At 36.1% G+C, this 17458-nt stretch overlaps 1 protein-coding gene across 1 annotated transcript; it reads right to left on the reverse strand.

Moving 5' to 3' along the window:
• Window positions 1-2958: 2958 nt before the first annotated feature.
• Window positions 2959-13756, reverse strand: LOC136826765 (uncharacterized). Its single transcript, XM_067084186.1, has 5 exons — window positions 13624-13756; window positions 11241-11332; window positions 9266-9393; window positions 6854-6938; window positions 2959-6091 (listed from the first exon to the last, which is right to left on the reverse strand). The coding sequence occupies exons 1-5, from the start codon at window positions 13683-13685 to the stop codon at window positions 5379-5381; spliced, it is 1080 nt and encodes a 359-aa protein (XP_066940287.1). The 5' UTR covers window positions 13686-13756; the 3' UTR covers window positions 2959-5378.
• Between the last annotated feature and the right edge of the window lie 3702 nt (window positions 13757-17458).

Raw genomic sequence — 17458 nt, forward strand, 5'->3', positions numbered from 1 at the left:
AGAAACTTACCTAATGGGTAGGTGGATGGGGGGGAGGGAGGGGGTTGCCTGGCAATGGGAACAATAGCGGGAAATGACAGCCTCAGGGTCTGGGTAAATTTGAGGTTACATTTAGTAAGGTTTGGTCAGGATACAACCGTACATTTTACTAAATGGCTTTTGGGACCCTAGGTCAAGTCAGGTCAGGTAAGAGGCTCAAAGGTGGCGAGAACAACCCAGCCAAGTAAAACCCGGTGCCCTTGGTTATACTCTAGGTTGGGGCAGTTTTTGTTAAAGATTAGTTTTTGCTACATGTCAGACATGTCAGCATTTAGAATAGATTCTGTACTTCCTCACCCGAAATAACCGGTTTCCCCACTGTGACCCCCTTACTGTTCCGATTTATTGTTGAAATAAGTCCACCATCCATTTACGGCGGAAAAATAACATTCAAACCAGCAGTGACATTATATCTTACATCAGTAACCCAGTCGATTAAATGTTGCAACCTGTAATAAAAATACTCTCAAAAACGCAAAACGTCTCTACAAGAAAACTACCTGATCTACACCCACCACTAACACAAATTTAATGTCCTTACCTCTGGATTCCACTAAATCTTGGGGCCATTTATTTCAATGCTTTCCATACCGCTCAACATTATTGTTTCTGACTAGGATCACACACAAAATAAAAACGAATCATAAAGAGTAATACGGCTTTAAACTAACGAACTTCCAAGGCCGGTATTTTGGCAAGGACTGTTGACGTTTACTCCGGCTTCAGGACAGTCGACTGAGCTTTGCCTAAGGTGGTACCAAATTACCAATATGTATGTACATTTCAGTGTTACCACATTTACCGAGCAATTTTATTATCCCCACTTCTCTTCCCACTCATCATCCGTAAATCGTTTTCCCTTATCTATATAAAAAGCATGTTTCAAATGATTTTTGTCAACATTAGCGTTAACTTTTGCTTGCTGTCAGATTTGTGGGATTTGCAATGGTGTTTAGGTAAGTTCAGAGTTGCCATTTTTAACATGTAATTTTTATTTCCATCTCTCTTTCTACTCAGTAACTCAACCTTCATGAATTGTTTCCCTCTGACCAACAAAAGACATATTTGTAATAATTTTGGTCAATTTAAAGATACGCTTCTGCATTTTGGCAGATTTAACTGGACTTAAGGCATTTTATTTGATCACCCAACCAGCATTGCAGCACTTTTCAGTCTGTTCGGGCTTCATTAACTTGGTGATCACCACTAACAACAGATCAGTAGCATTTTACGAATCTTTCAGCCAAATGCATCCAATTCTCGCTCAGAAACGTTTATTACCTCTATACTTAGTAAATAGTAGGCCTATGTACCGTGACTGCCATTTGCGTAGGGAGAAGCGCTTTTAATGGATTTTGGTTATCTCGAACCAGAACACTGAATTACTTTTTGTGTTATATTTACATACATCAGCAGTTGTTTTAAACATTAACCCATTTTTTAAAAGCAACAAAATAAGCAAAGTGATTACCATTAATATTCTTTCGCGTACTTCATATGTACACATATATACATACATACATACATACATACATACATACATACATACATATATATATATATATATATATATATACACACATATATATATATATATATATATATATATATATATATATATATATATATATATATATATATATATATATATATATATATATATAATGTATCTCTAGTGTCTAAGCCAATTTGACCAACTGCTCCCAATTGGGCTCTGGACCCATGATATGGCACCTCCCATTCTTGTTAGCCACGTATACATAAAATAGTGACAACGCATTGCAACATAACCTAACACCATATGTATGGTTCACAGAGGAAAAACAATACTCATAATTTTTTCTGAATTCTTAAAGAGTATTCTCCATATTTTGAAAGTTTTAATACTGTATAAACTTAAATTACATACAGTGCTAATTAAGGAAGACACCAAAAAGGTCTTCTGGTAGAAATGTCTTATAAGATATATTGGTATAAGCACAATAATTTTCAAATAGTAATGTTATTGACAGTCCCAATGGCTATGGCATCTGGAAAAAGTTTTACCAAGCAAAACTTACTTGATATCATTCCCGTAAGAACATTTGAGCAAGAAACATACCTGGTCCATTATAAAAGGTGATAAAAATATGACATCTTGAATAGCATGGGTGACGAGTGCTCAAAAATCCTTTTGAGGAAGGGGCTATGTAGTTCCACTACTTCAGTTCCATTGCAAATACCCTAAAACAACACCGGTGTCCTAATGATCAGTACACCACCTGTTTGGATCCAGTTGAGACAGAAAGAGCACTCCTCTTATTTTTGTTTTTTTTTCTAGTTTTAATTCTAACTTCAGAGCCTATTTGCCTTACAATAGTTGTACTTTCAATGTCTTAGCCTACCTTTTTCACTGTGTGTTAGTGTTTAAACCCTTTGTCCAAGTTTTTCAATACCAAATTCTACTTTATTATTTTTCCCTAAGTGCCAGAATAATTTCTCTTATGATTCATACTGACTTTGAAGCCTTGATATCTTTCATTTCCTTAAAATTGTAACATTAGTTCGTCATTTTATGTCACAGTATTAATATTACTAGCCTTGAATATGTGATTTGGGCTCAAAACAATGGCCTTTTGTTAATAAATCGAGAAATGTTGAGTTAGGCTTCTAACTACGCTTGCTTGTTAAATCTATGTCACTAAGCATAATCATACTACTAACTACATCAAGTTTCTGGCAATGTTGTTGGTAGAGGCCTTGCTTTAAAACTACAACCCACTCACCCACACCCAAGTGTTGAGGAAATTTTCACAAATTCTCCACCGTAATATGGCTGACACGACGTACTGTTCGAAAAGGAATCCATTTGCAGCAGGAATAGCCTTTACAGTATACCTTAAACAATCAACTGAAGAGGGTTAATAATCACCAACCTCAATAAAAACAGGGGTCCTTTATTCTTATGTAAACCAGAAAATTTAGAAAAATACATAAAAACATTTTATTAACTGTGATGAGCATAATATCAGATCATAGTACATTACACAGGTATATAGAATTGTGTTATGATAAAATGAGACATTTTCTGAGCAATTACACTGACTTGTATGCTATAAAACACACTAATTAAACTGAAAAGCATAAATACTGTGTATGTGTTATACTGTAATATACAATATTCATAATACTTAGCCCTGTACACAAGCACATTTTAGTCTATCCTTGATCCCACCCTGGATTAAAGATTTTTCACATAAAATGAGAAAATCTTAGACTATTTACTTTTGCATGTGATGTGTTATACATCAAACTCTGGCACTGTACAACCTAAATACAAGAACATACTTTTGAAAAAATAAATTTTCATATAGCACTTTAGTGTACTCCTGTACTACACTGTATTTTTCAATGTAATTGTGTAATGTACACATAAATACATCTGCTTCATCAATAAAATACAAAAATGAAAACAGGAAACTGCATATACAAACCTTAAATTCTAGTTCACAATATGCTGACTGATAAATAAGGCCATGAGAGCAACGGTTGCCTGTTATGAAAACTTGTAAATTATATAAAAGTTCATCCTCTTAAAAGTTAAATAAATTTTAATTGCAGCATTTACAGTAAAAAAAAAAAAGCAATACATCAGCATTCAAAATTTCTGTGGAATGTGCTGCTCCTGCTAAAATGGAAAGCAAGGAAAGAAAAACCTAGAATGTGCTGAGCAGAAGCGTTACAACAAAAGAACATTGTCGTCTATGTAAATCAAGTTTGTGCAGTCTACATGAATAAAAAGGTAAATGTCCTGGCTTCTGCTTACTGTATGAAGCTGTGGGGAGGTTTAACCCATCGGGTTCACCATAGACACAAAAGTTTAAGATGGTCGTAGTAGTGATAGCTATTTTATTTTTCTATTAAGTCTCAACCTCTTGAGCAAAATGATTTTCAAGTTGAAAGCGACCTGAGAAGTCTAAATCAGGATAGACTTCCTTGAGAAACTGCTAAAAACAAACAGTTTATAAGCACAGATTAGGGAATTAAAAATAAAATTGAGTAAAGAGAGGCATAATTTGCAGAAGGCAGCTTAATCTAAAACAAAAATTTATTAATTTCCTCAAGACCAGGTCACCCCACCAGTTCTGAAATGAAAGACTGCTCTTAGTCTTATGACTTTGTCTTTTAACTCAATAAACACAGGTCTCATGTGGGTCTACCCATAAGAGGGACAAGAAATGACCACATGGGTGCTCATGATACCCACACTGGCACTGGTCCTTGTTTTTTCCCATCTACAGAAAAAAGACACAAAAAAAAAAAAAAAAAAAAATTCAAAATGCTCTTTTGTTAAAAAACACTAAAAAGTAAAAGATAATTTTTTGAGACACCAGGATTTTCTTACAATTAATCATGTCTACAAAAATATGAACGTGGCCGCCAAACACGGAAAGAAGTGCTACAAGAAATTGTAGCATTTCCTTCCATGTTTGGCATCCACACTTTTAGTTTTGCAGACATGATTAATTGTAAGACAATCTTGGTGTGTCCCAAGTAATTATTTTTTACATTTTTAGTGCATTTTAATAAAAGTGTTTATATTTTTTTATTTGATACTTTTTAGTTTTGACAGAAATTGTAACAGATTTATGATTGTACCTAACGAAACTCCACCGAGTCAAGGAAGGTATGAAAAATCTGAAGAGTTATTCACTTCATACAAATCCTGAGATACTGGGAAAGATTAATGTAAGGTCACTAGAGGTCACTGCTGACCTACTGATCATGTAAGGTTGTATTGCCACTGGGACTGAATAACCATGCAAAATTTCAAGTCCATCGGACAAAGGGAACAAGTTGAAAACTGAGTTACAAGTTTTGATCCAAACAGAAACAGAAGTCAAATAAAAGCATGTAAAAGCAAAATAAATGCACCGGACACACACGAGGTGAAAGGGAACAATGGTAGCGTTTACATCCAAGGATCCAACAGGCACACTGGGAAGTGGGATCAAGCGTGTCCTCTCATGATGGTGGCTAAAGAAAAAGTGGAGTAGCGAGAGTGAGGCGAGAGAGGGGTTACCTCTCTCACCCTCTTATCTACATCAGTTAACTACCTTGTTATCAAGAGTCAACACTCACTTCAGCTTGTAAAGGATACTCCCAATATAAAAGGCAATGGTTGTATCCCTGTAGGATCAAAAATATTTATGTACTGAGGGTTACTTTTCAGTAATACTCAGGACTTATTTTATCTACTGACGCCATTCTCAACTAACAGGGCACCATTCTGGGAAGTGCAGCGTAAGTAAATTATGACTGTTCTATATCTTATGGCTAAAACACCATCTACATATCTACTAGCTTCCTTTAAATCTCCATGCTTGAAGCTGGCCAGTATTGTCAGCTGAGAACAGTAAGTTTTCCTGAACTGGGTGCCAAATATGAGTCGAGATGCTTTGTATTTCTTTATCCCTATGTCCATCATGGACAAATGTAATAGTATCCTTTTCATTAATGTCTAATATCTGGACATTTCTATCTATCCCTGACACCGACACAAAACTGTTATGTGGACACAGTCTCACGCAAATGCACTCCTCTGCTGCAACTCTGAACTCTTCTTGAACTTCGAAACTTCTAGTAAACAATAATTCACTGAAGTTTCTAGAGTCAAGTAATCTTAAAGTACCATTTGAACTAAAAGTAGAAATATAATGGCCGCTGTCACTGATGTCCAATGTCCATCTACCACCTACAGGTTCAGAGTAAACACCTTTCTGTGAAACTTGACTTTTCCTGGGGTCATACATTAACACACTTCCAGTATGATTTAAACACAGGTAGAGGTTTCCATGCTTAGCACAAAGTTCACTTATTGTTCTTGAATTCACCTCTTTGCTGAGTGGTTCTAGACTTCCAGTCACTAAAGAAATATCTTTGGATGTATCTGAGCTCAAGTCATAGGCCATAACGTCTGAAATATCTATCCCATAATAGGCAACTGAACCTGCGGCAGCCACAGGACAATTTTCAATGCCCTTCTTTATTACTTGTTTAAGGGTTATTATATCTGAAAGTAGAAGACAAAGCAATGAATTACAAAACAGAAAAATTAATAACGAGATACAATAAAGAGTGATTGCTTATACTTTTAGCTGTAGGCTATATGTAACTAGTAATGAGTTGAGATAATTAGTCATCAACCTAACGCAATAAATATGTTTTTCTAATACCGATATACTTTACAGCTACTCTAATTTACTAGTAGAGATGAAAATGGGAAGTACTGTACTATAAACAAGTACAACGACAATTGTATAAATCTTACAGACCTGCTACACACTTCTTAAAGTGGTTATAATATGCTCAACATACACAAGTTCCAAGGGGTTATAACATGCTCAACATATACAAGTTCCATCATTTGGTTTATCAAACTAAACAGCTTTATATAAATTTGCTACTAAAACACTACCATTATAAAACAACCCAAACTATAGAAAACAGTAGAGGGAAAATTGAAAACGGAGGTGAACATCTATATTATCATAATATATTCAAAATAACTTGTCACTATTTAACAATTTGATCGGAATCTTACAAAACAATGCATTCATAAATCTTAAAAGTGAAAATATTACATACTGTATGATTCTTTCTAAGCAGTGTTAACGATAAAAAGAAAACTTTAAAATGTGAGTTGCTCTTAGATTTAATAAACATTCAGTGAACTGTCAAGAGCTTTTCTGGAAACCACAAGTTTACAAAAGTCAGCTGCTGACTGTTCTGATGGCATGTGCTATTTTCAAAGAGTGACTGAAGCCCACTTTACCTGTATCATCAGATGGGTTAGGTATCAAATAAAAATTAATATCAGCTGATTCCGATGTAACAACGCCTGATTCTAATGGCACCATCTGTAAGTGATTAATACAGGTTAGTACTGGATTACATTAAACTATTAACCATATACAATATCCCTCTTGATATCAGAGACGGTTACCAGAATTCAATATGTAGCAAGGTAAGCCTCTTGTACATAACATTACCCCTGTGCTAATATATATTTTTTTTTGTGCTCTTCAGTCCAATGCAGGTGAGCAGCAAATAAAGTGTAATGTATAAGGTTTCAACCCTGAAAAGATGATTATGGCATAGTACCATACTTCATTAGCAGTTGAAAACTTACCCTATGCCAGATTTGAAAACCTGGTGTGGTAAGGGAAACCCATATTAGGGCTATAAAATATAAAAATTATATTTTGCATGAAGAAACTATGTTTATGTAAAAATTTTTATTAACCAAAAAGAGAAAAAGCCTTTTTCTTTTTCAACTTAACCCTTACACCCATTTTCACTGTTCATTTAAGAACAAGTCTCTTAGGAGAGCGCTCTGAATCTAGAAATGCAACTAAATGATCTCAATAAACTTATAGCAGCACAAGGACGTGCATTTTGATTTATGCCTACAACAGTAATACTGAATTACTCCTCCTATTGTTGTGGTCTTGGCATCAGGGAAATTCTGTCCTGGACAGGGAACTTGATGATGAAGGAGAGAACTCTGGGCACTTGGAGTTTCCCCCTTGTAATATTGCACAGGTGATATAAAATATAGTAATGTATATGGTATATATCTCCTATGTGCACAATTATAATTCAAGAATGTAACCAAACTTATTTGTGCAGTGGCACGCTACCATTCAATGAAAAATCATCAAAAATGACATTTTTATGATATAATAAAGTTTTACAGTACATATACTTAACAGTAATTACATAGCTATTGGTTCCTAACCTACAGCAGCTTAAAAATTCAAAGTTCGCACGGTGGCACTTCTATTGTTTGTGTGTAGGTGACAAGATCCTGCCCACTATCCGTGACTCAAAGGAACAACTTAGTGCATCCATTGAAAAGAGAGAGGCGAGTTCTGAAGAGCTGTCTCTAACTGCCCTATTGGTGCACGAAAGAACTCCCAGCCGATCAGAGGCAAAGTCTTCAGTGAGATCTGGACAGTCCTCGATCTTTCTCGCTAGCACCCCGACGCCCCGATCGAGAAACCTAAAAATCTTGAAAACCTTAAAAACCTTTTCACTGCAATGTCACTATTCACATTTTTCTCCATCAGAGATCTAATAGCAGACCCCATCTCCATAATGATTGATTGATTGATTATGAAATTTAGGTCTTGAAGAACAAGTGCCGGAACCCATCAGGATTATTCAGTGCCGTATCCTCCATAATGGTATTGGATAATAATCCAAACTTCTGATCAAACCTTGATTTGAGGCTGGCAATGGCGTGGAGAGTGGAATCATGGGGACCTGGAACAGGAGTAGATGGTAAAGTTGGAGAACTTAGAATGGGAGAAACAGGAGGAATTGGAGGAGTTACAGTTCTTCTATCATTCCCTACATTAGCAAAAGAAGTAGAATCTGTACTGGCCCTACTCTCAGCCCTAAAGGCTGTCTTCCTCTTTCTATCTCTTTCAAGTTTTTCTAGATGAGATTTTAAGGCTTTCCATTTTTTATCCTCCCAATCCTGACACTCTATGCAAGTATTATCCTTACTACATTCTTGCCTCCTACATTTAGTGCATTTAGTATGAGAACCATAAGAAAACTTGGTTAACCTAGTTTTACAACCCTCAGAACAGAAGCGAATACTGGATGAACTAAAATCCGACATTGTTAACTAAAGCAATTCCTAAAGTTAACCAGAAAATCAATTCACCAATGACTGAAAGCCACAAGAACAACAAATTCTGAATACTTCACCAAGATCGGGCAAATGAAGCAGCTACAGAAAACCCCTTGATGTTGATCGGAAGCCAGCAGGAAACTAACTGAGATCTCTGCTAAGTTGATCCTTTGAGTCTCAGATAGTGGGCGGGACCTTATCACCTACACACAAACGATAGAAGAGCTGCAGAGTGAATTCTGAATTTTTAAGCTGCCGTAGGTTGGGAACCAATAGCTATGTAATTACCTGGTAAGTTACTTAAATAAAACTCCTGTAGCACATGCAAACTCCTTAGGTACAAGTCAACTTTTATTCTGAAATGCAGTGACCATATGCAATCTCACAGACTACTGAAAATTCAACAAAGGCTTACTTTTACTGCAAAAGCAAGCACCACTTATTGTGTTTAAAAATGAACCTCACAAAAAATTAGATGATAAGTAGCAAACAACAGTGAAGACAAGAGTTTAAGAAGTTCTAGCAACAAAAAAAGAAACTTACCTTTTTCACTATGCCTGTTGTATATCCAGCTGCCATAACACTAAAGTCTCTATCTCTTGTCAGACCAGAGTCTTTGCCAGCAATGGTCTTTTTAGGAACACTCAACTCTGAAATTTCATGATGCTGACCTGAAGGTAAAATGTTTCACACATTAAAAAAACAATACATGGTGGAAACATCTCTGAGAGCCTACTAACCCTCTGCAAACCTTCCATTTACTTACTGACGTTCCTATTTTAACGAAGAATATGGCAAATTTGCTAGCAGTTTTTCCATCAGGATGACCCTGTTATGGTGGTTTTAAGAGCTAAATGCCTCTCCTGGCTTTCTTAGAAAATTTCTTAATTTTTGGACCAAATGAGGAACATTGGTAATAAGAAAATGCAACAGTGGAAGAAAATCATTGTTGGTTCTCTTGTGCCTTTTGATATTTTTGTGTAGGATATAGGATACATAAGTAGGCAGACCCCAACCTTAATTCCCACGTCTTGACAGTACCCATAACCCCTACCTCAGGTGCTGAAATACATCCCAAAATCTTAATTTTCATTGTTCCGATGTTTTTCATTCAATACCTTTGGTCATAGGACTTTCTTTTTTGGATCCTGTATCCTGGATGACCATGGCAGCTGTACTGAGACAGGCTGTCTCTTGTTCCCCTATAATAAACCTGATATCTTTTCTAAGGTATGGATCTCCAACCTGGTAAGAAACCACTCTAATCTAATTAACTATAACGCAGTTACCATGTGACAAACACAGGTGCTTCATATACAGTGCCAGACTATGCAGTGCCACTTACAATTTAAAACTGTACAGCTGCCATGGTCATCAAGGATTAAGGATCCAAAAAAAGAAAGTCATATGACCAAAGGTATTAAACGAAAAACATCGGAACAATGAAAATTAAGAATTTGGGATGTATTTCGGCACATGAGGTAGGGGTTATGGGTACTGTCAAGACATGGGAATTAAGGTTGGGGTCTGCCTATTTATGTATCCTATATCCTACACAAAAACATCAAAAGGCACAAGAGAACCAACACTGATTTTCTTCCACTGTTGCATTTTCTTATTACAATGTTCCTCACTTGGTCCAAAAATTAAGAAATTACTTACAAAACCATTATAACAAGACAGAATTTTACTGGTACAGTATAATAAATTTAGACACCTGGGAACTAAATCAAAATGCTAGAACCTACTGTTTCCAAATCCTGAAGTTCCTTACAAAAAATAAAATAAAATAAAATAAAAGGTAACCTTGGAGAATTTTCATAACTCTGAATACCTCAAAATAATTTTTTTCTAACACATCTACAAGATACCATAATACACTGTAAATATGATCTGCCTACACCATATTACCAATACAAAATTCTTACACAGTAATTTGGAAAAATGAGGGCATACAATGCCAATAAATATTTCCAAATGTTTTCAGATATCAAGATAAGGTTACAAATACAGTAAAAACAATAATGTTTTATTCCACATTTTCAATATTTTCCTCAAAAATTAAAAGCTTTGGAGTAAAAATGCCCAGTAGATAGCTATGAGTTACCTTTCCAGCTCAATCTTAAATGATACTAGTTTTTTCATTTAAAAGCATAAATTTAATGTCTTGTTCTAATTATAGAAAGATGCTTTTAGTTAAACATGAACACCTCTATGATAGAAGGTATAAAGCCCTACTTCTGTTACTTTAACACAATAATAATATAAATATCAATTACACGAGGTTACCTCAACACTGTTACTATAGTGTCTGAGGAGTTAGTTGAGAAATAGTTTCTACAGATTCTTTATAATAGCGAACATTTGCATCTTAATCTGAAAATACAATATCTTTATAAGCAAATGAAATACCTGAAAACTCAGAACGTTACTGTACACCAGGACGCATGCATAGTATCAACTTCAGGGGTTAGAAATTTAATAGAAAAAAACTTTACAAACAAGTAGCCAAACTTACCTCTAGAAGAAGCTAGTAATAGTTTACTATTGCCCTTCAGAGCCATACATGAGATGCTGCCTTGTACATTGTACATCAAGAGGTCATCATACCTGTTAAAAAATAAAATACAATGCAGTGCACAACTTTTGAACAGCATCTATAGAAATATATTTTGACATTGCTATTTCACTCTGAACACGCCACAATTTTACAGATGCTTTTCGTGGCGACAGAAGTTAAGAATGGGATCAGAAATAAGTTTCTTGATTCATTGCATAAAGGTGTTGAAGCTGGTCTTTATTTACTGTTAAGACTGTTAGGATTGCTGAATCAGTACTTTGTACGTACATACTTCTTTTGATTACTGGAAGTAATAATGTACTAAAAACAGGGAGATATACATAGGTTTTGCATATATATGCACATACTCTATACAGAACTGTACAGCATATTATACCATTTTAGGCTATATAAAGGATTTAAATGTGGATGAATTTATGACATATATGAGGGGGAGAGTCATAGAGCCAATCCCTGGGCAAGCCAAGAGTTAACAGTATGCTTCATGATTCTGGTGAGGAATTAATTTGACACACATTATCTGGAAAGGGAATAAGTTAAGTATACCTTAGTTTAACCAGACCACTGAGCTGATTAACAGCGCTCCTAGGGCTGGCCCGAAGGATCAAGACTTATTTTATGTGGCTAAGAACCAAATGGTTACCTAGCAACAGGACCTACAGCTTATTGTGGAATCCAAACCACATTATACCGAGAAATGAATTTCTATCACCAGAAATAAATTCCTCTAATTCTTCACTGGAAAGGGAATGAGTGCAAAATGGGTAGATAACAATTGTGCTGGTGTTACCTACCATAACCTAACACAGCTAAGGGCTTTCTCTCCTAGATCCATAGTACCCTGCAACCAGTTAAATAACATTACTCTTATGGTTCAATTGTGCACTCAATCAAAGGTACTTATTGTTACCCTAGCCTAGCCTAGTTAATATTAAGAGGGGCAGCAACTAATCTGACCTACTACTTGAGATATTCCAGGGTCAGCACGGGCAATAGCTGGGTAAGGTGACTAGGCTTGGGATTCATGTTAGTCCTGAGATTTTTTGGTTGTAGTTTTTCTTTTGCAAGGTACTTAACAGAATAATAAACTGTTTGACTCTGTATATTATCCATGGACACCCTGTTTTTCTTAAACTATCAAAATTTGATTCATGAATATTACTGACAATTTCCAGACCAGGATACCTGTTAATTTTTAAAGGTATTTTTTCAGCTGTTTTGGAATCATCTTCAATGCACAGGTTTTACTGCCTAAGAATGTTATAACTACGGCATAAAAGACATTTGAAGGCAATTCCTCAGGAATGCAATCATGCAATGTTTGAACCGAATTTAAGGAAAGCCATACTGAAGGTGAAACTCCTCAAGTTAAAAGTTGGAGGGGTCTGAAAATTCATGCTAATTTCAGTGTCTGAAGCATCTACGTATTCATAATTATGTAAAAATAATTCATGAGTTAACAGGTTAAAAATACCAACCTAACTTACCCTAGGGGTGTCTACTGGTTAAAATTTTGCTGTATTAGCTATGGAGGGGGTGGGGGGCTTAGATCTACCCCGTCGTGTAGTCTTCAAAGGTCAATTACAGTTTAGTTAAAGCCGGCCGACAAAATATTACTTTAAATTCTTGCAAAGCAAGGAAAATAACACAGGAAAATGTCAATTGCCATAGTCTAGCTCACCACGGAACTGCTGCTTAGAATTACCCAGTGCATACCCAATAGTTTCATTAGGCTAGATTCAGTGCATAACCAATAGGTTAATTAGCTACAGTGCATAACCAATAGTTTCATTAGATACAGTGGATAACCAATAGTTTCATTAGATACAGTGCATAATCAACAGTTTCACTAGATACAGTGCATAGCCAACAGCTTAATCTGAAAGTGCCAGGGACAACCTGAGAGGTGGCCTACCCACAAAATGTCAACACTATCAACTGGGAACTTGAAATTTAAGCTAACTGACTGACATTATCAATTTGTCATTCATCTATCAATGACAGCTTACGTCACCGCAGTTGGAAATCACTTAAACTCCCCGAACTACACAGGCACTGTCTGCCTAACCTAACCTTTTGCCTATACAGATCTTCCAATGACCCTCTTCACCTTTGATGACAAGCTGACATAATAACGAGATGGTCCACCCAAATTAGTCTGGTATAAGCTAGTAGTTTACAACAATATACGGATTTAATTAAGCTAGTGGGACAAGTTATACAAAGGTATAACCCACAGGTTGCCTTCGTCTACTAAGCTATTTATTGACCCTAAATTAGTCATTTACAACTAAATGGATCAATAAATGACTCTTATTACCTTTTAAACGAACTGTAAAACCATTCATCATCTGAGTCTTCCCCTTCGCTGTTAAAATACATGGTAGAAAATTCTCAAGTTGCGAGTGACAACTCAAAACAAAAGTAAACAAACCGGGTTGCTCAAAAGCTACGAAGAAGAAGAAGAAGAATGCTAACTCTGATTACTGTAAACAAAGACAATGAAGCTAAAGACGATTAAAATAGTAAATAACATGGGAAGTCAGTATCACTTGAAATAATAGATTAATAACATCAAGGAGAAAAGCTATAAAGTCAAACTGTTTCAAGTTAAATAGTTCTGCAACTAACACGAACAGTATAAAGGTGTGCCCGTAACTGTGTGTGGAGTGCAAAGAATTATTTTCAAGTATTTACTGAAGAAAAGGGTAATGTTCCGAATACAACGAACACTCAAATGAGTTAAGTCCTAAAGGAGGTAAAGCTAAAGACGAGATTATAAAACTTAGAAAGGAGAGAAACAGTTAAGAACAAGGGAAGTCACTGTCATCTGGAGAAAGGGATTAATATTACGAAAAAGAAAAGTTAAAAACTGTTTAAAGTAAAATAACTCTGCACATAACACGAACAGTATATTGTGTCCGTAACTGAGTGAGTGCTTAGGAACCTGGAACCATGACCAGTTAATAAGAAAAGAACATGCACAGTAATCCTCATTAAAAGAAAGATAAAAAAAAAATCAGATGAAAATCAAAATATAATAATCACGTCTTTGATTGTAAAGTGGAAAAAATTCCCGAAAGGAATAAATTTGTATCCGATGGGGGTAATTATGAAAAATACACTTACCCTGTCAAGTAAGCAGAGGAATTCAAAAAGAAAAAAATCTTAACTTCCGTGTTCCAGTTTGAAATGATAATGAAGTTGGAACGCCGAAAATACGTAAGTGAAGAAGGCAAGACACCCGCCCTCACGTAACGTATCCTATGACATATATTGGTCAACTGGGATCACAGACCGAATTGTGGTTGTCAAGATGGACTGGAGAAAAAGAATGTGTCATAAAGAACTGTGAAAAATATTTAGTAACTATGGTGAAGCGGAAGACGCACAACAACATACCCTTGTGAAAATAACCAGGGCAAGGGTAAAATAAAAGAGAAATACGCAAGATGACAATCATTAGTGAACAGTTCTTTTGTGAATGGCAAAAAAATATGAAAAAAAACAAGGAAAACAATACTTTAATGAAAAGTTAGAATATTGTTGAAACAAAAGGTAAAATGAAATTACTATCACAAGAAAGAGGTACAAGAAAGTCTCACTACTGGTCATGAATCTGAAAAAAATATGTAATAAGGAATTAGGATAGGAGGAACAGTAGATAAAATAAAATCTAAGAAGTGATTCAAGCCTCACAAGAGTTTAAGAAAAACCTACATGGTAGTAATCCCAGTTGTACGGTAGCAATAGAGGGCAAGAAGAATTGCAGTTTAAGAGATTACAAAAATCAATATCAGTACGAGAAAATAAGGAGTTTCTGTGGGTCCAGATTATAAAAACAGTACACATCAAATACAATAAAACAATATACATCAAATACAATACAGGGGCAAGGAAGTTGACAAATGACAGCATATATAGCTGGAAATGGAGAGAAGAAAATTAGTGAGGCGACGGAAAAGTCCGTGGGGAGCTGCCTTCTGGGTTCAATATAGGCTACGGATGCGTTACATATTCCTTGCAGGACTGAAAAGAACAACTCATGACATCTATTCTCATGAGGAGAACTAGCCCAAAGTCTCGTAAGAAAAAAAAAGTAGAATTTACAAAACAGATAATGATCGTTAAAACCTTTAATTCCCCAGAATGCAATGGTTGCCATAGCTAGAGATATTGCACTATCTACAATAGCATTTTCATATTTGTTACATGGATACTTTGTCAACAGTGAAGAGTAACGGATATAAAGTAGAAGACAACGTGAAGAAACCAAATACAGAGACAAAGGAAGTGCAGGGAATGTGTCGACCAGCACAGGTGACCAATAATTCACACTCATAGTGAGATAGAACCAAGAAACAGTCGTGGCGTGCTAGTTTATGCGAGCAAGACCACCTAGAAACACGCCATAGTTCTGTGGAATGAACGTCGAAGAAACAAAAAAAATCTATGACGTCATTGCTGAGGCGAAGCCCATGTAACGGCACTTCACGTACACACCAATCCTTTTTCCTCTTCTTTTTGTACCATTTGTCAATTATTGTTCTCATTACTGTGTATATTTTTCCTAAAAAGTTTCCAAGACATTTTAGGATTTTAGTGGAATCTGGTTTATTTACAACGTTAGACATTTCATTCGACGAAAACTTGAAGGTACCCAAAACGCAGTGAGTGTTAAAAAAATAACTAACCCAGCATTAAAAATGTGCAAATTGCCAACTGTACTTTCCCTTCTTTGTCCGACTACATAAATATGTATTTAAAGTATAACAGTCCTGTATATTTATCGCTTGATACACCGACGCATTTCACTCCGGGTTCCTCACACAGCGTTACTGTCACATCTATAGATCTCTGGCTGCCTGCCCACTGCTGCTCTCTGCGTAATTCGTGGTACTTCACCTATAAATTTGTATAGTAAGAAAAAATACGGAATTAATTGGACATAATCTTATTTTCTGCGTTCCCAAGAGCTGGCCAACACGTTGCGGTCGATGGCAACCTCACCTATAAATTGCGGGAAATGGCTAGATTACACCGTCACTTTTGACACAGGAACAATGCTAAAATATACGTGGTATTAAGTATTTCACTGGCTTGAGATCTCGGGGATGTGTGGCTCAAATAAAAGCTCTCTTCGTAGTCCGAACAGAATATGAAATAATTAACCGCCTTCCCATACGGGGAATGCACAGGATGCACATGAGTCTAGAAATCTCATCCTAAAATAGCAGAAGAAGAACGCTAGGTCAATGCCTTCTGGAGCCATCCCCCACTCCCCGGGGAAAAGGCCGCCTTGCTTCACCAACAATTGCTCCGAGTTCGATCCCAAACGGAAGGAAGCAATTTAAACACGTTTCCTGAAAAATTAATTGCACCTCTGTGGCCAATAGAAAGTTATGTACCTAGCAGTTACTTGATTGAGGTGTGTCTTCTCCAGAAATGGGTGGGAGAGGAAGGCATAGGGCTAGCAATATCATCCCACCTAAAAGATTCCCTGATAACCAACCCTAAAGATAAGTTATATACTTACATATATACATACATATATATACATGTCTAACTTATCTTTAGACACTAAGTTACCACATTTGCGACCTACTACAGTCTGCAAACTTTCAGGTACGAAATTTAAATGGACATATTATGTTCTGATGGCATGAGTCTGTATCGTTCCGTCCTAGCCTTGCGTTAGGACCCTGGTCTCCTCGTTCGTGAAATGAGTAACATATATATATATATATATATATATATATATATATATATATATATATATATATATATATATATATCTTTATGAATGTCTTTCCTGTAATACTACAGTGTAATATGAAAATAAGAAGGCCCATAAAACACTATTTAAACGTTGAAACCATATATTTCGGGCACTTGTTTCTGTGCCCCTGTTCACTGGTAGAATATGGACAGGTGGAAAGTTACAATGGTATATATACAAAAACATGAAGGTGTGGCCTTAGGCCTCCGATGTTAAGGAGGTGGCGTTTCTTAAGAAGGAGGAGATTGACCAAATTCCCTAGTGGTTTTTGGCCTCATTAGCTCCCGTTTGGCGATGGATCTGGCGGTCGCGTTTCCTGGGTCATCTTCTTCAAAAGGGGTGCGAGGGATTAAGGTGTCAATGGCGTCCGATTTCC

The sequence above is a fragment of the Macrobrachium rosenbergii genome, chromosome 41 (assembly GCF_040412425.1).
Source record: "Macrobrachium rosenbergii isolate ZJJX-2024 chromosome 41, ASM4041242v1, whole genome shotgun sequence".
Taxonomy (NCBI): domain Eukaryota; kingdom Metazoa; phylum Arthropoda; class Malacostraca; order Decapoda; family Palaemonidae; genus Macrobrachium; species Macrobrachium rosenbergii.